Genomic DNA, 22,831 nt, shown 5'->3' on the forward strand with positions numbered 1-22,831 from the left:
TAATTTTCTCTTACTTTATTATGCCACTTCTTAATACATATTTTCCTTCTCCAACACACATTTCACTTCATTTTTTGTTGAATTTCTTATCATTGTAAATTTGTAACTCTTATGGTGAAAAATGGGGATACTCTAGTTAAATATAAATATATAAAAGAAACAAAGGGTAATTTGGAAGTGTTGTTTCTTTTTTCTTCTTTTTGCAAGTAAACTGTTATTTCCTAAGTTTCTGGGTTTTGTTGTTGCACCATCTTCACTCACTATCCTATGATATCATCCTAAGTAACTAACTAACTTAGTTACAATTGAGTTTGAGGCATGTTTCAACTTAGAGATCCTTCAATAACAGTTTACTTTGTGTTTGACACACAATTAGCACATTTTTTAGTGAATCTATGCCCAAGTTGACACAGTTTTATTCTGAATTGCAGAATGGATATGAAGAACCATCAAAAGCTGAAATGAATGTGCCCTTGAAGGAAGTATCTGGCAAACACGATGATCCTCCAGAATATGCAAATGGCATTCCAAACACTTATGAAAGTCATAGTTCTGAACTAGTGTGCAAAGTAGTTCATAGAAGTAATGAAGGCAAGACTACTATAAGGTATGTTGATGAAAAAGAAAAGGTTTTAAAGAAGCCAGAGAAGGTCCTTCCATGTCCACGATGCAATAGTTCGGAAACGAAGTTTTGCTATTTCAACAATTACAATGTTAACCAACCTGACATTTCTGCAAGAATTGCTAGAGATATTGGACAACTGGGGGGACAATAAGAAATGTTCCTGTTGGTGCGGGCAAGCGCAAAAATAAGCCCTCAGATTTGCAGTATTGTCATGCGCCTTCGGCTCCAGATGCAGTATCTAGCATCCAGACAGATAACAACCTTGCTAGTGATGTGAATTTATCACCAAGACCTTTTCATGGTCCTAGGGAGGATGCTCCTCTTAGTGAATCCTTTGAAACTGTTAAATCTCAAATGCCCGAAAAATATCGAAGTGGACTCTTCTACTGTCAAAGAAGAGGGTGAGGAGCCTTCTGACTCTTCAATGAGATCTGCCGAGTCCTTTGAGAATCAATTTTCAAAAAGTGGACTAGAACAAGTAGGTTGGACACCTCAATGTAATGATGTAACACCTTTACATCCACTTCACTATTATCCTTTACCTCCATAGTCTAACCAATGGAATCTATGTTCGAATGCCATGGCTTTTAGACCAAGTAGCACGACTCGGAGTCCTGCTAATATGGGCTCAGCAACCATGGTGGAAGTTCCAGGCTTCACCACACCAACAGTAGAATTGTCAGTAACACCTTCTTTCTATTGCGGTTGCATGCCAAGCTGACCTTGCCAAAAAGAAGAGTCTTCATTGGTTGGTGGATCCACATTTAGTGGCATCCCATCACCTTCATCTTCAGTTAGCAATAGTCCTTGTTCTGGTAATAGGTCTCCAACATTAGGAAAACATTCTAGAGATGGAAGTGTGCCGAAAAATACAATGAAACAGAACCTTTGGGTACCTAAGACTGTGAGAATTAATGATCCAAATGAGGCTGCAAGGAGTTCTATATGGTCAACTTTGAGTACAAAGTCTGAACAGAACAAACCTATCATCAAAGGAAGTGTTTTTAAATCATTTGAACCTAAGTCAAATACCACTTCTCATAATTCGGATAATAATCAAATTCTAAAGGCAAACCCTGCTGTTTTCTCTAGCTCTGAATCTTTTCAGGAAAGCATGTGAAAACCTGTATTTCGTTCCGGTTTTATGTTGTGATGAGCTTCAACCATGTCTTGTTGATTGAAGCACCGATGACTTTGCAAGACCCTTTTTTTCATGCTGACTCATGTCTAATTCCATATATGAATGGTTCAGAAGATAGTCATGACAAGAACCTTTAAGAGAATTTAAGCTATATGTTTTGTTCGATAGTTGTTTCCATTTTCACCTTAAACACACTTATTCTTTGTGATGACTATGATGAACTGGATATGGTGGCAGAACTTTTTGGTTATTTTGTTTTTGCTGGGAGTTGTAAGTGCACAATCCTTCAATAATGAGTAATTGTTGAATCATATTCTTGAAAAAGGATAAGAGATACAATTTGAATTACAGTTTCCACATTTAAGAATATTAACATAAATTCTGTATAGTCATCTTAAGAGAGAGTCATCTTATGATTGTCTATCCATATTTTTCTTCTTCTTATGGTACATGTATATCTAATTTTAATTATTTATAGTTAATTGGCTTCGACAGAGATTCAATAAAGTTTTATGTTAGCTATCCATAGGAAAAATGATAAAGAAAGACTTAGAGATCAATGTTTTGTCAATGAATATGATTTATAATAGAGCATTGTAACATTTATCCGTGTAGCCGACTCCACCTAGTGGGATAAAGACTTGGTTGTTGTTGTACAATTAAATGACTTACACATTTTAGGAGTAACTTTGAAAATCACATCAACTTTTCACATAAAAGTTACTCCAAATGAGACATAAGTTTCCTTATTATATATCTTCACTGTATTCATCAGCAGACTCCAACACAAGGCTTTCTACATAATATAGTGAAATTGTTCATATAAACTGAAGAGATGGCATGACAGACATGTAACAGTATAGTGTAATTAATTCCCCTAAGGAGTTTAAGTGCTGAAGTTTGTGCTTACTGTTGTTGAGTAATTAATTCCCCTTAGATTGTATCCAACATCTTGTATAGTAAATAATGATTACATTTTGTTCTTTGCTAATCTTCGAGAGGACTTCAATTTAAGGAATTAAGTCTTACAAATCCTGTGGAATATCAATTTCATGAGACACTTAAAAAATCCCTGCAAGAATTTGATGAGGTGCATTTAGAAAAATTCACCCTCAACTGGAAGTTAGTTTAGCCTTTCATGTGGATGATGGTTTTCAAAGTTGGAGTTTTTAGAAACACATGAATCCTTTCACATAACTTTTCAAGAAGTGCATATAGTTACAAGCTTATACTGTCTAGAATCTTGATATCATTGTGGTTACCTTAAATAAATTATGAATGGCAAGTGCAAGTTATGGTGCTGCTTAGGGAAGTATCAGATATTACATTTTACAAGCTTTGAGTATCCATGACTTTCACATTATTATGTGTCCATCTTAGTTTTAGAGAAGTTGAATGGTGTTTACATGCTTTGTGTCATTAGTCTAGTAGTAGTAGTTTTTTGCCATGCAATGTATAAAAAGAACATACATATTGCCTATGTACCTGGACCAATATATTATCAATTACTTATATTTATGATCAATTTGGTTTAGTCAATACAAAAGCTTTCCTTTACCTTATCTCTTCATATTGCATGCTTGAAATGAAGTAATCAATAATGTCAGATTTTAAGAGTCCCCTTCTCTACATGCTCCTTTTCATTGATTCTTCTCTAAGATTTGAATGGCCACAAATGCAACAACTTCTTTAAACCATAGCACCATGGAACCAACTTCATTTTCGAATCTTTCATTAACATCAAGGTAACATAAAATTTTGGTAGAAAACCAATGAAACAAATTTTCCATCAATCAAGTATAGAAGGAATTCTAGCAGGACTTTTTTTGGTTACATTCTCCACACTAATGTTAGATCAAGGAGCAAATATAAACATTCATTTCATTGATTGTTGTTACAAGAAATTACAAGCAATCTTACTTCCTATAATTGTTAGTACAGTTTGGATCCAAGATAAAAAAAAATACTATTGTACATAATGAAAACAAAATGTCTGGTTTATCTTAGCACCTTAAATTATTCAATCAACTTCTGGTGTAAATAACTGTCAACTGAGAACCCTTAAGTTAACTATATTTTCCTTTAGCATTTACTCACCAGAAAAGGGGGAAAATGAGAAACAAAGAATCCATATTCCCCAAAGATAAATTAGATCCCACTAAAATAATGCTATCCTGGTCAAAGGGTATGTTTGAATACATCTATCTTCATTCATTTCTATAAACACTTTATAACTCTAATTTAGAAATGAAACATAAGCCTTCCATTCCATTTCCTTTCCCTCCACAAACCACCATCTAATCGTACCATAAATGGCATTCTTTAACCATCATGAACTTTGTGCATGGCCACTAATCCTAGAAGACAAAAGGATTAGATATGGACTCACTCAAAACCATCTAGGGATGATAAACTGTTACCGTCGCTTTGATTTTCTGCGTTTTCCTAGCAGCTTTAGCATGTTGTTAGTGACATCGGGAGGAGACTTATCATCTTCATGCTGATTATTTTCAGAGGTGTGAGTCAACCAAGCCAATGCCTCTATAGCAGCATCCCTTTCTGAAAGTTGCTTGTTTCTCCTGGGCTTACCAACAAACTGCATTCCTTTAAACTCGACCAGTGCCCGAAACTCGTTTGTCTTGAGATGTTTTGTTTTGTATTTAGGAGGGGAGTGCCCTGCTCTCATCAACAGTGTTTGAAGCAAGCTTTTGGGGTTTGTCCCATCTTTTGTGAATTTATTCTCATCATTGGAGGCCCTAGGCTTCCGGCTTTCTCGGCCAAATACGAATCTTCCCTCACATTGATCCCCTAAGACTAGTTCCTGAACAGCAAGCATCAAGTACTTCCCTTCCTTGTGAATGTCGATGCTAGGATCTTCTAGCTGCATCATTAATTTATCTTTCCATAAGCAATAATGCATGAATATTTTAGTTAATAGAACAATATTGAAAGCAAACAAGGAACATTATTATAACAAAAGCAAAATCAGCTAACCTTCTTTTGGAGAAGCTTATCAAGCTCTTCCTTAAGCTTCAAATAACAGTCAGCTAAATTGGGATCCATGAAGAAGTCAACATACCCATCTAACATTCTCAGATGCCCAGCCTAAACTCATCCGAGAGGGAAATTATTTTAGAAAGAAGACATGTTACTGTACAGAATTCCATGGTGTGTAAACTTCTGCTGGAAGATACAAATGTATCAACAAACAAATTACCTGTATCCCATTACTTAGAGCACCACCAAAAAGGATAAGTATTGAATCAGATACACCAGTGGAATCACGGATGAAAACAGCGTTGACCTTCACTTTTTCACCAAAAACTAGCCATGGGTAAGGAATGGTCTGGTAACGTGCATTCACTGAATTCTGGTCAAAATCACAGAGACCAATAAATAGCAAGAACAAGAATAATACCAGAGCAGGGAAAATTTATTTCATAATATCTGTCACTCTTTGCTAATATTTAACAAATTGTGCAGTGGTTTTGTAGCTAACATATGCACACTCAATTGGCACAGGAACAACTTACATTTGTAGCACTAAAGATACTTTTTTATACACAACCATTCTGTTCCAACCAGGTGGACCAAAGGACTGAAGACAATGCATACTGGCATAAAAAAATTATAGCGTCTTTTTCAACAAAACTTTTTATGACCAAACAACAAAAACTACAAAATAATACTCATTATTGTAGTGAAGTTATACTAGTGGTAGTTAAAATAGTAAGTGAGTGAGCTCTTGCTAGCTGTCACCTAGCTAGGTATTGTACTAAGACTTCCATATATAGAGTTAGTTGATATTCTATAACAGAAATCATTTCTCTCTCTCTCTCTCTCATTGAAAGATGCTAAACTATATAGATATTTGGCTGGTGATCTGCATTACACACTGTTATTAGGCCAGAACAATCCTATATTATCAGCAAAGTTTGTCAGTTTCTCTCAGGACACTGGAAAGCAATAAAGAGACTTGTTAGATACCTCAGAGGTACCCTCAATCATGGCTTACTATTCAGACCAGCTCCTGATCATCTTACTCTTGGCTTATATGCCTACTGTGATGACTAGGCCTCTGACCCAGATGATCATAAGTCTACTTCTGGTTCTTGTACTTACATTGGTCTCACTTAGTTTCCTGGTGGTCCAAGAAACAGGAATGGGTTGCGTGGTCCAGTGCAGAAGCTTAGTACAGGAGGTTTACTGTCCAGGAATCCAGTTTTGCATTGTCATACCAAGCATATTGAAGTGGATCTTTTTTGGGTAAGGGAGAGAATCGTTAGCAAGCAGCCGTTTATTGAACATGTTCCTTCAGAACATCAAGTTGTTGATATTCTCACAAAGGCTATGTCTACTACTAAATTCTTTACACCTAGAGACAAACTCAACGTTACTGATCAGTTTGCAGCTCACCCAGGATGAGGGAGTTTTGAGGAGCCCCTAGATTCAGGGGAGGGGGTATTAGTGAGGTGAGATTATATCAATATTAGTTAGTTATAATAGTAATTGGGTGAAAAACTGAAACGAAGATTAACAAGGAACGAAAAAGAATCCCGGCTCTCTCCTACTATTTTGGCAGAGAAATGAATAGATTTAGGGGGAAAACATTTCAAAAAACAATAACAAGAAAAAACACAAAATGAAGAATGAACGGGAAAACTCATATTTCATATGAATGTGAGAATCGAGACGGACATTGGACAACAATGGAAAGCAGGTTTGTAGTGTAAGTTTGCAACACTGAGGCATAAAAAAGTCTCCCATAACACAGATATAATGTATGCAACATTTGACATGAGAAGTTATATGCTCAACAATAATCTATGTTTCAATATATGACATTCCATCAGCATCAAATGTGAACAATATTATAACATAACATTACAGATGAATCTTCTATGGAAGTGATATGAAAGATAAGAATCTGTCTGCCACTTACTGCATATAATAAAACCTGGCCGTCGTCCATTGTTTTAAATGACATGGATGTCTCCCTGTGCTGCACATAGGAAGAATTAAATAAAAACTGTGAGCTAAGCATGAAAATACTGAGATGAATTTACCAGAAACAAATAGCTTACCACAACTGATGCTATGCCAGGAAAAAGTCCAGCACAAATGACTGCACGAACTAGAGACTGATTGTGACTCAATTTATTGTTAATGCTTGCATCAGATTCTACCAAACCGGCGTCTCTCAGGATAAAGCTAAACTGCTTCCGAAGTGAATGGATAGCCTGAAGAGTTTGGGCAGAGAGGAAGTTTCTCCAGCAGTATTCGTAAGCAGATCCTTCTCTTTCTGCATCTTTCCATCCTTCATATGCACGAACAAGAGCCATATGATCACTGTAATCTTTAGCAGAAAACCTAGACTTTGCAGTCCCTGCTAACTGAACACCAAGGCAAAAGCTACAATTACTTTTCTCGAAGACCAAGGCAAAAGCTACAATTACTTTTCTCTACAATTAGAAGGGAGGAAGCAGGCCCCTCGAAGAGTTTGCAGTGTCTGTCATGCTCAGTTTCTGCTGAGTGTTTCTTTCTAGTATTTTGTACTGATTCTTATTTGATACTGATATCACCCTAACATCAGTAGCAAAAGATGGAATTCAACACCTTTTCATCCGTATTCTGGTTCCAGTTTCCAATCACAAATTCACAATATGAAATGAATGACTTCATTCATATTCCAGAGAGACATTTATTTTTTACATATCTTAAAACCTCATATTACGTCAATATACTGCTTTCAAATATTTAACGATGCGACTTTTGTGATCATTATCATGTTAAGATGAGTTAGCGTTCACCATTTTGAGTTTTTTAATCACGTTCAGAGAATTCGCACTTAAAATGTCACAAAATATTTACCAAAAAGAGTATCTATCATATAAATAGATTGAAGCACAAGTTCATAACTTTGTACTCAGTGCCTTGCTGCATAGTCAAATTCATGTAAAGAAATAATAGATTAAACTGTGCACTAAAAGGTAAGAAGCGAACTCACATCTCTCTTGTCTTGGGGCAAAAGAAAAGGATCCCTGACACTGAGGCCAGCGACTACTGTAAGAACAGGATCAAAGCAACGAAATATAGCTCCCATTATTAACATTTTTCCCAGTTTGGGATCAACCGGAAGCATCGAGAGCAACTTCCCTGTTTTGAAGGAAACAGACACAAAGAAAGGAATTACTTGTTACCAAAACAGATAAGCAACTAAGTTATAAACCAAATAGGACAGAAAAAACAGACTAACCAAGATTGGTAAGATTTTCTTTCTCATCTAGTGCTCCAATCAACTTGAGAAAATCAATAGCATTTTGGACCTGTTTCATTAACTTTTGTGAGAACTTGATGTATTTAAAAACAGCCAAACCAATCACCAAGTTTCAAATTTGATAGAAATTTTACATAAACAAGCCACGGGAAATTAATACTTTGATCAATGCGTTCTCTTTTGCCAGATTTAATTGAGGTAATCACAACTTAAAATTCAAGATACTTGTGGTCTTCGAAAATAAGGTCAGGCAAACCAAAAGGAATGAAGAAGTCACAAAAGGAAATAAGGATCAAGCGTCGAAGCAAAATTAGTCCAAAAATATAATCTGAAGAAAAAAACTAAAGCAGATGAGTTTATTTATAATTAAAATAAATTTATTAAGAAAAAAACTTCAGGTGTTAACGGATAAAAGGTATTGGATGGCGCTACTACTAAGAAAATGCTAGTTACATGAGAAAGTCCCATGAACAGCATTTTTGACAGTGCAAATGATACTTCTTACATTAAATTTATTATTCAGTTACAGATCTATCAAAAACAAAACTCAGTACAGTAGCTTACAGAACCATAAGTACTAAGAGTTAACCCCCACCCGTTCCAAACAAAAGTTATCAGTCATAAGTCGTAACACAACCAGCATTGAAAACCTTAAATTTGATACCAAAGTGATCTTAACCTGAGATAAAAGCCCTAATATAGCAAAATTCCTAATTTATTAGAAAGTCCTAAATAACCAAGCTACTAAGGAATGTCCAACTTGTGATAAATACAACTCTTACAAATGTGAAATAAATTTCCTATCTTCAATATTACTTTCCCATGCTCCATCCCTAGTACTACTTAATTGTTATATCCTTAAATGTATCCCATGCCTAAAAAAGAAATTATTAACTCACACATGAGGCTAAATGCATCCACGGAACCTCTACTTTAATGCAATACTCTTAAGGTAACTAATATTATCTTCAAAAATATAAAGATGATCAGGGAAGACTAAAAGAATATAAAAGGAGATATTTACAACAAAGGAATCCTCAGGAAATTATTTATAATTTACAACGATTAACAACTCAAGTGGTTAATTAAGACAGTAAATTGCTACTCATTAATCACTCTTTGATCATCATTATTCATTAAACAACTGACTTGATAATATTCCTAAAGTACAGATATATTATTAAAAAAAATCAGAGTTTGCACTTTACCCTAAAGAAATGGTTTTTCTTTATGGTTGTTGACATCCATCTCTTGTCATAAGATTCACCTTTTCATTGAACTTTTAATTTAAACAAATATACTATTTAACAATTTAAGGGAAGTGGGTATTAATAAGGAGCAATGGTACTTACAGCTCGTCGCTCTGGTGCCTGCAAAGCTGCTGATAAGAACTCTCCTATGCTCTCAACCTGCAAACTTTTAATTTGCAAGCAAAGAGAGTTCAAGGGTGTTCTCAGTAGCTCAGGAAGTTGATATTCAGAAAAGGCTTCATAAACACATTTGGGGTAAAGGTGGTAGGATTCTCCTGGCTGCACACGACCAGCCCTACCCCTTCTCTGCATCCAATGAAACCAACACAAATAAGAATATAAATTGCAAGTTTGGCTGTGCAGCATAAACAATAATACTGTATGAACATAAAATGACAGTGTTTGCAAATGATTCCTGAATGTTTGCAAAAGAAGTTCTTCAGCCACTTCAATGAAGTTCAAATGTTGAATTACATTGACGCTATTAATGTTATTTGTTTTTTTTTGTTAATAAATCTATGTGATCAATCTTTGAACATAGAGAAAACTCCATACACCTCCATAACTGCAGAAAATGCTTCATCTATCTTTTATCACTTATCAGTCAGTTCAGATCTGAATGTTGTCAACAGCTTTTTGGAATTGTAATGATTTTCACTGTCCATGTGACCAAACATTGTTGGAACTATGTCAAGCATTTAACAATATGCTGATAAACATCTCCGACTTAACTGTACCCTACAAATGAGTCTGTGATACTCTGCCTCCACCTGACATCGCTGATTCCTTTCTCAAATTAGGGGGCTTAGTTCTATTAGTATATAACTTCACTTACTTTCTTAAACCAGAAATCTCCTTTCTAAAATTGGGTGGAAGGACCAATGTTTTTCAAACACATTGTCTAACTTCTTATGGGTTGAATCAATCAAATCGGAAACAGGTTGTCCAATATCAAACAATAGATAAAGCAATAAATCCCTATGATTATGATTCAATAAATTCCCAAGGCCATGTTGGCAAAGTGGCAATCACATTTAAAATACATTGGCAACCCCTACGACTAGGAAAATCAGGCATTAAAATCCCAGATTGTACTTCGATTATGAAAATCAGGCATTAAAATCCCAGATTGTACTTCGATTATGAAAATCAGGCATTAAAATCCCAGATTGTACTTCGATTATGAAAATCAGGCATTAAAATCCCAGATTGTACTTCGATTATGAAAATCAGGCATTAAAATCCCAGATTGTACTTCGATTATGAAAATCAGGCTTCACAATGGAATGTTTCCTTACTGGACTTTGATTATCTGAATCACCGGAACAAAATTCTTCCTGGAGGTTGTTGCACTCCCAGGTCTGGTGGCAGAAGGATCTCATCAATTCTAGAAAAAAAGGATATTGAGAAGAATCTCATCTTTGTCTGCACCAGACCTGGGCATATCCAGATCTGACAATGACATATGAACATATAGACAAAGATATCCAAATGCACTGGTCTGAAATACTAATCAAGTAAAGAAAACAATATGCCATCTTAAAAGCAATTTCCTAGTGTCTAAACCAAAAGAATTGTACAAGACAAAGGTGCAATCAAGAACTATATTGTTTTTCTTAATCAACAGGGTGTGGATCATCGGCAACCACATTCTACGAAAGCTAAAAGCAAATATAATGAAGGAAGCTTAGGAGACATGGACACTTGCCTGCCGAGCAGATGCCTTTGAAATCCAAGAAGGGAGTAGACATGGCGTGTTATTCAAAGCATCATACGTGGTCTCTTTTGCTTTTCCGCAGTCAATTACAAAAACTATGTCATTGATTGTAATACTTGCCTCTGCCATATTTGTGGCAAGTATTACTTTCCTTACATTAGGAGGTGGCCTCTCAAATATGAGTTTCTACAACAAATATAAAACAAATAAATAAATAATTTATCTAAATACAGTAAGGTAAGATAGACTGAAATAAAATAACAAGAGAAGAGATAATCAATTATGAGTAATATGCTTTTAGAATAGAACATGAAAACAACATGCTACAATCACTATAGAACCCAGTATTAGGAAGATTAAAAATCTAAGTATGTGTTGTCTCCCATCAACTCCTTTTTTGTTAAAAAAGGCTATCATAAGAGATAATCTCATTGACAAGAGAATAAACCATGACAGTCTACAGTATCCTCGATAAAAGAAATCATATAATCATAGAAATATTATTTTAAGACAAGTGGAAATACAAACAAAGAGGACAAGACGTCTCAACAAAATAACACTAAAAGAAACAACTAAACCTATATGGCAGAGCCATTCAACAAAGCAATGCAATCCCTATGCATGTCTAACAAAAAAATCACCACTGAAAAGTTCATGGGCAGAGCAACAAAAAGGGATGCCAGTCGCTAAGAGAGTAACCCTATCCTAAAAACGTCTAGGGTAGAAAAGGAGTCAATGAATATTCTACAGTTACTTTCCAGTCAAATATAGTAAGGAGGAAATCAATAGCAAGACACGTTTTTTAAGCCAAAAATTCTAATAATCTGATTTCAGTCATATGACTATTATATGTCAAGATACAAGATGATAATGGGGTACATCTCCTTTTTGTCTTCTTCTGAACTAATCAACCCCTTAACGATATTTTCGCTTTTCTCTCCAATAAAACAATTTTTTGTCCAAAAAATGACAATGGGACAGCAACCAAATCCAGCTGTGTCCTGTTGTCTGTCAAAATTATTACACATCGAAAATAGCATCTCAGAAACACAAGACATAGGTCATAAATAGTTGAACTATAGCTAAAGTTTACACGAATCAAAATTCTGTGTTTACCTTTATTTATCTTTCCACGGTTTCTAGATCCATTATTTTCTATGATAATTGTTATAAATCTATGTTGCAATTTAGCAAAGAGCGATGAATGCCACCGAAGATTTTCCAAAGAGAATGCCAAGAAAAGGAAATTTGCAACAACAAAATTACGATCTTCGTGAAAAGAAAAAAGGTTACAAAAGTATCTCTTAAACTACAGAACAGATTATTTATCATTTCATAAACGAAAACATTCAACACAACAATCAAATCCATTATTATTTAATATAATTCAATTTCAACAACAAAAAAGCATAAGATGAAATCAGATGACTTATTTGAGTATTTTCATTAGTTGCAAAAAAAGACTTGACAGTTTTTATCAGAAAAGCAAGTCATAAGTACAAGAATAATCAACAAAGAAAATAACCAACCTGTTCTGAAGTAGCCATTGAACCATGACATGTTAGAAGCAGAATCCTATTTGGATCTCCTAAGAGAGGATGTGATTTAAGCTGATCTCTTAAGCAGCTTATATCCTCCCACCCAGTCATAAATACCAAGACAGCACCTGGTCGTTCCTTCCGACATATATGGCATAGAACAGCCTCAATGAGATTAAAACCTATGCAGTCAGGTGACCATGATGCTAGCGAGTCACGTGCCTTGGAACTATAGCTCTCAAAGCTCGATTTAGAAAGAGCATCCTGTTAAACAGTACGAAAGTAACAAATTCATTTTTAATGCATTTGACATTAGAGATAGAAAGGGATTGCAGATTGTTCCCAAAAAGGGAGGAAGGATTGAAGACAAGGCACACGTACTTTCATATCGAAGTATATGTCCCTAGTATCAACTACTTCGAAACAGTTAAGAGTGATCATGCAGCAAGGGCGCAACATTCATTTGAAAGATGACATCTTGCCAAATAAGAGAATCGAAACTCTTTTGAGCCACTCGAGAAGTTAAATGTATACATAATTAAACAATATGAACACTTCAAAGGAATAGCTGTTCAGGGAAAATATTGCTGAAGAAAATTGAGGATAAATATTTTTGTTTGGAACCAAAATATGTGAAGTTAATGAATGGACATGAGCCAATAAATCAGACAGAAATATATAAAAAAGTGAAGCAAGTAAACAGAAGAAGCAATAAAATGAAGCCAGCCTATCTTTCCAATCATTTCACTCCAATTCCAACAAAATCCAGCAAACAACAACTGTTACCCATTCTCCAGAAAACCTTGTCCTCCTTACTCCAACCCAAAAGCCAAAACCTTCTCCACACCCTTAAAATTAAATCAACAAATATCTTCTAACTTTTGGCCTTCTATGGAAAGAACCATGTAACCCTCCCACTCATCAAAGGTGCCACCGACTTACTCCAAAGATAACAGTCTGCAGGTTAATGTGGGTATGTATGTGTATGTCTTAGCATCTTTGGAGATTTTGCAGCATTTTCAATATTATATAGATCCTTCAAAAAACTATTACATAGTTCTTTTACATATATTTTTAAATAAACAAATCAAACTTCCAAGAATACACAAAACCCACTATTAGACACATGGAAGCAGGAAGAAAGAGATATGCTTAAACATCATTTAAACTTGTAAATGTATACTAAGGTCAAATTTTTAAGGTAGCTTCATACCTCAACAAGTGCAGTGATCTGATTTTTTCTTTTCCGCGGTGCTAGCTGTTTTTGCGTTTTCCACAATTTCTCTTGACCATAATCATCAACTTGGTTGAAGGAAGTCAACTTATATCCAGTCACTTCCAGAACATCTTCTAAAAAGTGAGCTCTTACAGGGTAGGTGAAACCCTGAGAAATAACAAATTCACTCAAAACAATTCACCCTTCATGAATTAACATTGGAAACATGGGGAAAGCAGCTTACAGGAACAGATCTACTCACATTGTAGTATTTGAAAGGATAAGGAAATAGAAAGATGGTGGAATTTGTCTCCATAAAAAAGTTATACCACCCATAAAATTCTATACATTGATCCTAATAATCACCATTGAACCAAATGGCATAATACAAAATATAAACTAATCACATTTCACAACTGTTAAGGTAGAAAAGTTTCATTGGTACCCTATGCAGAGGGTCTGGGGATTGGTCTGACATTTCTGATTTTAAGAACCATCTTTTAAAGAGTCCATGCAAAAAATCAAATAGGGTATGGGAATGTTATCCAAAAATGTTGAGGTTCCCAAATAAACATTGGTAAGAAAAGTAATTTTGTAGGCTTGGGGTTATGTACAAAGGAAATTTCTATAGTTTGGGAAGGTAATCCAATCACACACTATGCCCTATGTGGAGAATTCACAATGGAATGTTTCCTTACTGGACTTTGATTATCTGAATCACCGGAACAAAATTCTTCCTGGAGGTTGTTGCACTCCCAGGTCTGGTGGCAGAAGGATCTCATCAATTCTAGAAAAAAAGGATATTGAGAAGAATCTCATCTTTGTCTGCACCAGACCTGGGCATATCCAGATCTGACAATGACATATGAACATATAGACAAAGATATCCAAATGCACTGGTCTGAAATACTAATCAAGTAAAGAAAACAATATGCCATCTTAAAAGCAATTTCCTAGTGTCTAAACCAAAAGAATTGTACAAGACAAAGGTGCAATCAAGAACTATATTGTTTTTCTTAATCAACAGGGTGTGGATCATCGGCAACCACATTCTACGAAAGCTAAAAGCAAATATAATGAAGGAAGCTTAGGAGACATGGACACTTGCCTGCCGAGCAGATGCCTTTGAAATCCAAGAAGGGAGTAGACATGGCGTGTTATTCAAAGCATCATACGTGGTCTCTTTTGCTTTTCCGCAGTCAATTACAAAAACTATGTCATTGATTGTAATACTTGCCTCTGCCATATTTGTGGCAAGTATTACTTTCCTTACATTAGGAGGTGGCCTCTCAAATATGAGTTTCTACAACAAATATAAAACAAATAAATAAATAATTTATCTAAATACAGTAAGGTAAGATAGACTGAAATAAAATAACAAGAGAAGAGATAATCAATTATGAGTAATATGCTTTTAGAATAGAACATGAAAACAACATGCTACAATCACTATAGAACCCAGTATTAGGAAGATTAAAAATCTAAGTATGTGTTGTCTCCCATCAACTCCTTTTTTGTTAAAAAAGGCTATCATAAGAGATAATCTCATTGACAAGAGAATAAACCATGACAGTCTACAGTATCCTCGATAAAAGAAATCATATAATCATAGAAATATTATTTTAAGACAAGTGGAAATACAAACAAAGAGGACAAGACGTCTCAACAAAATAACACTAAAAGAAACAACTAAACCTATATGGCAGAGCCATTCAACAAAGCAATGCAATCCCTATGCATGTCTAACAAAAAAATCACCACTGAAAAGTTCATGGGCAGAGCAACAAAAAGGGATGCCAGTCGCTAAGAGAGTAACCCTATCCTAAAAACGTCTAGGGTAGAAAAGGAGTCAATGAATATTCTACAGTTACTTTCCAGTCAAATATAGTAAGGAGGAAATCAATAGCAAGACACGTTTTTTAAGCCAAAAATTCTAATAATCTGATTTCAGTCATATGACTATTATATGTCAAGATACAAGATGATAATGGGGTACATCTCCTTTTTGTCTTCTTCTGAACTAATCAACCCCTTAACGATATTTTCGCTTTTCTCTCCAATAAAACAATTTTTTGTCCAAAAAATGACAATGGGACAGCAACCAAATCCAGCTGTGTCCTGTTGTCTGTCAAAATTATTACACATCGAAAATAGCATCTCAGAAACACAAGACATAGGTCATAAATAGTTGAACTATAGCTAAAGTTTACACGAATCAAAATTCTGTGTTTACCTTTATTTATCTTTCCACGGTTTCTAGATCCATTATTTTCTATGATAATTGTTATAAATCTATGTTGCAATTTAGCAAAGAGCGATGAATGCCACCGAAGATTTTCCAAAGAGAATGCCAAGAAAAGGAAATTTGCAACAACAAAATTACGATCTTCGTGAAAAGAAAAAAGGTTACAAAAGTATCTCTTAAACTACAGAACAGATTATTTATCATTTCATAAACGAAAACATTCAACACAACAATCAAATCCATTATTATTTAATATAATTCAATTTCAACAACAAAAAAGCATAAGATGAAATCAGATGACTTATTTGAGTATTTTCATTAGTTGCAAAAAAAGACTTGACAGTTTTTATCAGAAAAGCAAGTCATAAGTACAAGAATAATCAACAAAGAAAATAACCAACCTGTTCTGAAGTAGCCATTGAACCATGACATGTTAGAAGCAGAATCCTATTTGGATCTCCTAAGAGAGGATGTGATTTAAGCTGATCTCTTAAGCAGCTTATATCCTCCCACCCAGTCATAAATACCAAGACAGCACCTGGTCGTTCCTTCCGACATATATGGCATAGAACAGCCTCAATGAGATTAAAACCTATGCAGTCAGGTGACCATGATGCTAGCGAGTCACGTGCCTTGGAACTATAGCTCTCAAAGCTCGATTTAGAAAGAGCATCCTGTTAAACAGTACGAAAGTAACAAATTCATTTTTAATGCATTTGACATTAGAGATAGAAAGGGATTGCAGATTGTTCCCAAAAAGGGAGGAAGGATTGAAGACAAGGCACACGTACTTTCATATCGAAGTATATGTCCCTAGTATCAACTACTTCGAAACAGTTAAGAGTGATCATGCAGCAAGGGCGCAACATTCATTTGAAAGATGACATCTTGCCAAATAAGAGAATCGAAACTCTTTTGAGCCACTCGAGAAGTTAAATGTATACATAATTAAACAATATGAACACTTCAAAGGAATAGCTGTTCAGGGAAAATATTGCTGAAGAAAATTGAGGATAAATATTTTTGTTTGGAACCAAAATATGTGAAGTTAATGAATGGACATGAGCCAATAAATCAGACAGAAATATATAAAAAAGTGAAGCAAGTAAACAGAAGAAGCAATAAAATGAAGCCAGCCTATCTTTCCAATCATTTCACTCCAATTCCAACAAAATCCAGCAAACAACAACTGTTACCCATTCTCCAGAAAACCTTGTCCTCCTTACTCCAACCCAAAAGCCAAAACCTTCTCCACACCCTTAAAATTAAATCAACAAATATCTTCTAACTTTTGGCCTTCTATGGAAAGAACCATGTAACCCTCCCACTCATCAAAGGTGCCACCGACTTACTCCAAAGATAACAGTCTGCAGGTTAATGTGGGTATGTATGTGTATGTCTTAGCATCTTTGGAGATTTTGCAGCATTTTCAATATTATATAGATCCTTCAAAAAACTATTACATAGTTCTTTTACATATATTTTTAAATAAACAAATCAAACTTCCAAGAATACACAAAACCCACTATTAGACACATGGAAGCAGGAAGAAAGAGATATGCTTAAACATCATTTAAACTTGTAAATGTATACTAAGGTCAAATTTTTAAGGTAGCTTCATACCTCAACAAGTGCAGTGATCTGATTTTTTCTTTTCCGCGGTGCTAGCTGTTTTTGCGTTTTCCACAATTTCTCTTGACCATAATCATCAACTTGGTTGAAGGAAGTCAACTTATATCCAGTCACTTCCAGAACATCTTCTAAAAAGTGAGCTCTTACAGGGTAGGTGAAACCCTGAGAAATAACAAATTCACTCAAAACAATTCACCCTTCATGAATTAACATTGGAAACATGGGGAAAGCAGCTTACAGGAACAGATCTACTCACATTGTAGTATTTGAAAGGATAAGGAAATAGAAAGATGGTGGAATTTGTCTCCATAAAAAAGTTATACCACCCATAAAATTCTATACATTGATCCTAATAATCACCATTGAACCAAATGGCATAATACAAAATATAAACTAATCACATTTCACAACTGTTAAGGTAGAAAAGTTTCATTGGTACCCTATGCAGAGGGTCTGGGGATTGGTCTGACATTTCTGATTTTAAGAACCATCTTTTAAAGAGTCCATGCAAAAAATCAAATAGGGTATGGGAATGTTATCCAAAAATGTTGAGGTTCCCAAATAAACATTGGTAAGAAAAGTAATTTTGTAGGCTTGGGGTTATGTACAAAGGAAATTTCTATAGTTTGGGAAGGTAATCCAATCACACACTATGCCCTATGTGGAGAATAGGATATAGAAACAACTATATATTGGCTTAAGAAATGTCTTAAATGCCTTACTGATCAAGAACGGATTTGGACACAGTTACACATGCACACTCAAGAACCCAAACATGACCCATCTACTTTCCTACCAGCCCATACACACATGTACAACCATTTCTGTAGGCATACCCTTAACAATTTGAATATCAATACTAATGAATATCCAATTCCATTTACACAAATAACAATCAATACAACTCAAAGTTCGATAATCTACACAAATAAATGCTCAACTAAAAACTTGGAAGATCAGCTTACCGGGATATGAAATGTTGGTGCACTTGCAAAATAATTAGAAAAAAGCTCAGCATTCAAGGTGGCACTCATTAAAACCAATCTTAAATCCCGACGACGTGGAAGAAGATCCTTTAACACAATCAGTAAAAAGTCTGAGAAGAAAAAAAACCAAAGTTGGAAAGCATAAGTCTACTTGATTATTGCTTTAGTGATATATATCCATTAAACTGATGTTAGTAGTGAATTTACCTTCATTCATGCCTCGCTCGTGAATTTCATCAACAAAAACATGGGTTATACCATTCAGGTTTCGATCACTCAGCAACCTTCGAAGTAATATACCACTGGTACAAAACAGCAGATGGGTGTTTTTCCCTTTCATTCCTTCTAATCGAACTTTGAAACCAACCTATCAAAAAACCTCTTTTGTGGTATAGCAGCAGGAACAAAACAAGATATGCCCAATTTTAAAGTCTCATTTGAAGAGCAAAATACTTTGTAAAAATTTTATTTTCTTCATGTATAATAATGTTTGTATTCATGTTTCTCATACAATTATGTGCACTTGTGTTTTGGTCCATTTCTAGAAAATCAGGGGCTTACTGTTTCACCAAGAGCCTCTCCTCTCTCAGCTGACACTCTCTCTGACACTGCCATTGCCGATATCCTTCGAGGCTGTGTGCAAATAATGCTGCAAAATGCTCCACGGCCAGACTCTATTTCTGACTCTAATACATATTGAGGAAGTTGAGTGGTTTTACCACAGCCAGTCTCTCCAGATATTACTATCACCTACATGATAATTATTCGCAAAAATAAGGTATCAATATGAGCATGCATAATCTAAATGAGCTCATAACATTCAGTTCATTAATATTGGAAAACAACAAACACAGGGATAGCATATTAAACCTGAAGATCACTAACAAGGTTTGAGTTAGAGTAGTTGGAAGTTTGCTAACTGCTACATTTAAAATTACATAATTATAAGACAGGTATAAAATTACATGACACAAGGAGACCGATAAAAGACAAGGTCAAGTAGTGAACAAAAATTTGAAATATAGTAGAATTTTAATATGGATTTTCATCACACTTTTTCCTTAGGCTACTTTGATGATTTTGTTCATTCCAAGAGTTGATTCAGTCCAGTTCACTTTAATATTACTTATATTTAGTTGCAGGGTTCCTTCTAATTTTTACATTTTGCAACATTTAAATCTGATCAAGTTACATTTTGATACTCCTCTCTTATTTGGTTAGTATTTGTGTGAAGTTATAAATCCTTGTGGGATTAGATATTATAGTCCAGATCCTTAAATAATAAGTAGTGTTGTTGTATGGCTGTAAGAGTAAATACTTTATTTATAGTAACACTGTAAGACTCCACGTTTAATTTAAGCAAGATTGCTATTTTCTCAGGTGCTAACATCATATGGCAGTGATGAAAAGGGTGGCTCAATGCACGAGGCTCCCACTTGGTGGGGCTGGGGAGGGTAGATGCACGCAGTCTTAACCTCGCAAGCGGAAATGTTGTTTCCAGGTTTTGAACCCATGATCTTCAGGTCATCGGGCAGCAACCTCACCATTGCATCAAGGCTCACCCTCACGGTAGTCACCAAAATACAATAAAAATAATTAATGCATGTAGCAAAGAGAAGTATATACCAGTGTGATTTTCAATGCACAAACTACTAAAAGCATATGGACCGCTAATCTGGAAGACATATAATGAAATACAATTGGCAAAAATACCTGATTCCGAGCTATAGCTTGAAGTAAACCTTCCTTCTCCTTGAATGATGGAAGAGACCTCCGGAACTCCAGCATCTTCCTGCCCTCAGGTGATTCCTATAAATAATTAAAATTATTTTAAATTTTGAGGACATAAAATGTACAAATTATTTCAAGTACTTTAAATGTAGTGAAATATAATTATCAGGGCAGCTCCCCCGGGGAATAGATAGTTGGTAACATAAGGTTGTATCATTCAATCTTGCCGTTTGGGGAAAAAGCCAGACATACACAAAACAGACACAATGGAGCATTCACAATTTTGTCATGTACCTTAACTCTGCGTGTATATGGCAAAAGAAAAGGAATGTTGAAATTTTCATATACACAATTAAAACCAATACCATCAAATAAATAATATATCAGGCTACAAAAGGGACTGGAAATGGAGAAGATAACTGTGACCGACCAAAAAAACTTGGAACCAAGGCTGCTTCTTGTAGAAATTAAGCTTCAAGTGAGACATATTTTTTTAATATAGAAAGTAAGATATAATATCGCACAACAGAAAATGTATATTTTCATTTGAACATTAAATAACTAACCAGTCTAATTACTAACTCGATATTAAGTTGGAAAGGACTAGAAAAAACTAACAAACACAGAAGAAACAACCCAAAAGCCACACACTCTTGATCATTACTTACACGAAATGCAATATCTAACAACAAAATCGAGAAATCAAACAAAACAAACAAAACCTGCCAAGCTCTTTGCATATTGCGCATCCTCAAACTCTTCTTCTGGAGAACCTTTTCCATAACAGAACCATCCACATAAGAATCAGCATTTTCATCCATATCCACATTTTTAACCTCATTGATGGACTTGAAATCATCCACATTCTCAGTTGTCTTTTCAGAATTTAACTGAAGTCTGTCAAGGTATTCCTGCAACAAACCCTCAACCCTCCTTTGCAAGCTTAGTGGAACCACCACCTGTGACAACGGAATGTAAGAGGTTTATTTTCCTAGGTTGACATCGATCTTAGCATAAAATGAAGCACCCCACCCCACTGGTGCTAGCGCAAGTATCTACCTCTCTTTGTGGACGTTTGTCATCCAAATCTGGCCGGTAGTTAGGAAGAGGCACCTTACTTGCAACAATCACTTTTCCAAACACCTCACTGTTCAGCATAATAAACGACAATACAAATCAACAATTGAATACAGTGGACAAAGCTTCATTTTGCAAATCCAAATGGGACATGTAAATATGTATTTTTTTACCTGTAAAGTCCCATTCTTTTGGCAAGGTTAGCTATCTGTTCATAGTCTCTCCTATCTTTTTTGTCTCTAGATACAATCTCCTGGTCCTTCTCGCTACGTAGCAGCATGCTGAGCTTCCATTTCCACTCATCTACATTGGCCACCGTAGACGACGCCTACAATAACCATTAACTTTCTTAGAACTACTGAAGTTACAACTGGTGGCCTTATAACAGAGTTGATCATGCTTTTTAGAAGCCACTCACTACTGAACAGAATAAAGATAGAAGAATACGGGCTTCTTTGTTTAAAATGATTTTGTAAAAAAATGATTTTTTTAGAAGCTGAAAAATATAGCTTCTCAATAACCTGAATCTCGGCATTTTCAGCTTCTGCTTTTTTGTAAGAGACCAATTACACAAATATGCATGTATCAAAAAGTGATTTTTAAATCAAAATAATCACTTTTTGTGAAAGAAGCTTAAGTAAATGAGCCCTATGATTATATCTAACTCTAAATTTGATTCAAAAGAGTCTAAAAAATAAAAAACAAGCACCAATCATGATAACTCATAATTCCTAAACAGGTATTTCATACATATTATAATATTTCAGTAATCAAGGAACTACAAAAGAATAATTTTCAGCAAAACCCATTAACTAAAAAAGGTAAAAAGAAAGAAATAAACCTGATGGGTCTCAAAATCACAATCATAGTCATCATCAGAGAACTGTTCAAGGGAATAGCGAGAGAAAAGGCGCGTGGGTATGAGAGGCTTGACATAACGGTAGTGAAGGGAGTTGAAGCGTGATATTAAAAACGACGCCGCATGCATTGGTTTATGCATTGTTGTAAAGAGTGAGGTTCAGGCATGGCATGGCATCAATGGCTTTGGGTTTCTTCGGCACTTCACTACTCCTTCACGCTATTCACTATCACTGATTATTTTGGTAAATAGTGCTGACAATGAAAATGGCCTAGAGTAGTGGCGGTTTGATCCGGGTCTAACAGGCCCCTAGACCCATTCTGTCAGGAAATGATTTAGGGATGTTAAAAATTGTGTTTTTTATAATAACATGCAAGTGTTATTAATTTGTAGGACCGGTCATGTAACGAGTGAATGAGTCATTGATTCCAGCGGTCGAGTCAGTTTACATTAAAAATTAATAATGTTTATAAATAAATTTTAAATTTAATTATTAAGTGAGATTTTGTTATTACATAAGCTAATAAATATAACTAT

At 35.1% G+C, this 22,831-nt stretch overlaps 1 protein-coding gene and 1 pseudogene across 1 annotated transcript; one reads left to right on the forward strand and one right to left on the reverse strand.

The window, feature by feature from the left end:
• Positions 396 to 1,913, forward strand: LOC109363535 (annotated as a pseudogene).
• On the reverse strand, positions 3,624 to 22,566 carry LOC109325661 (DExH-box ATP-dependent RNA helicase DExH3). The gene is made up of 19 exons (XM_019558148.1): positions 22,277 to 22,566; positions 21,609 to 21,763; positions 21,418 to 21,505; positions 21,081 to 21,317; positions 20,341 to 20,436; positions 19,189 to 19,377; positions 18,835 to 18,994; positions 18,607 to 18,737; positions 17,633 to 17,803; positions 16,411 to 16,683; positions 14,873 to 15,067; positions 9,396 to 9,599; positions 8,023 to 8,092; positions 7,774 to 7,922; positions 6,851 to 7,159; positions 6,709 to 6,768; positions 4,984 to 5,136; positions 4,761 to 4,871; positions 3,624 to 4,647 (listed from the first exon to the last, which is right to left on the reverse strand). The coding sequence occupies exons 1-19, from the start codon at positions 22,433 to 22,435 to the stop codon at positions 4,183 to 4,185; spliced, it is 3,375 nt and encodes a 1,124-aa protein (XP_019413693.1). The 5' UTR covers positions 22,436 to 22,566; the 3' UTR covers positions 3,624 to 4,182.

Source organism: Lupinus angustifolius, chromosome LG13 (genome assembly GCF_001865875.1).
Source record: "Lupinus angustifolius cultivar Tanjil chromosome LG13, LupAngTanjil_v1.0, whole genome shotgun sequence".
NCBI classification, from domain to species: domain Eukaryota; kingdom Viridiplantae; phylum Streptophyta; class Magnoliopsida; order Fabales; family Fabaceae; genus Lupinus; species Lupinus angustifolius.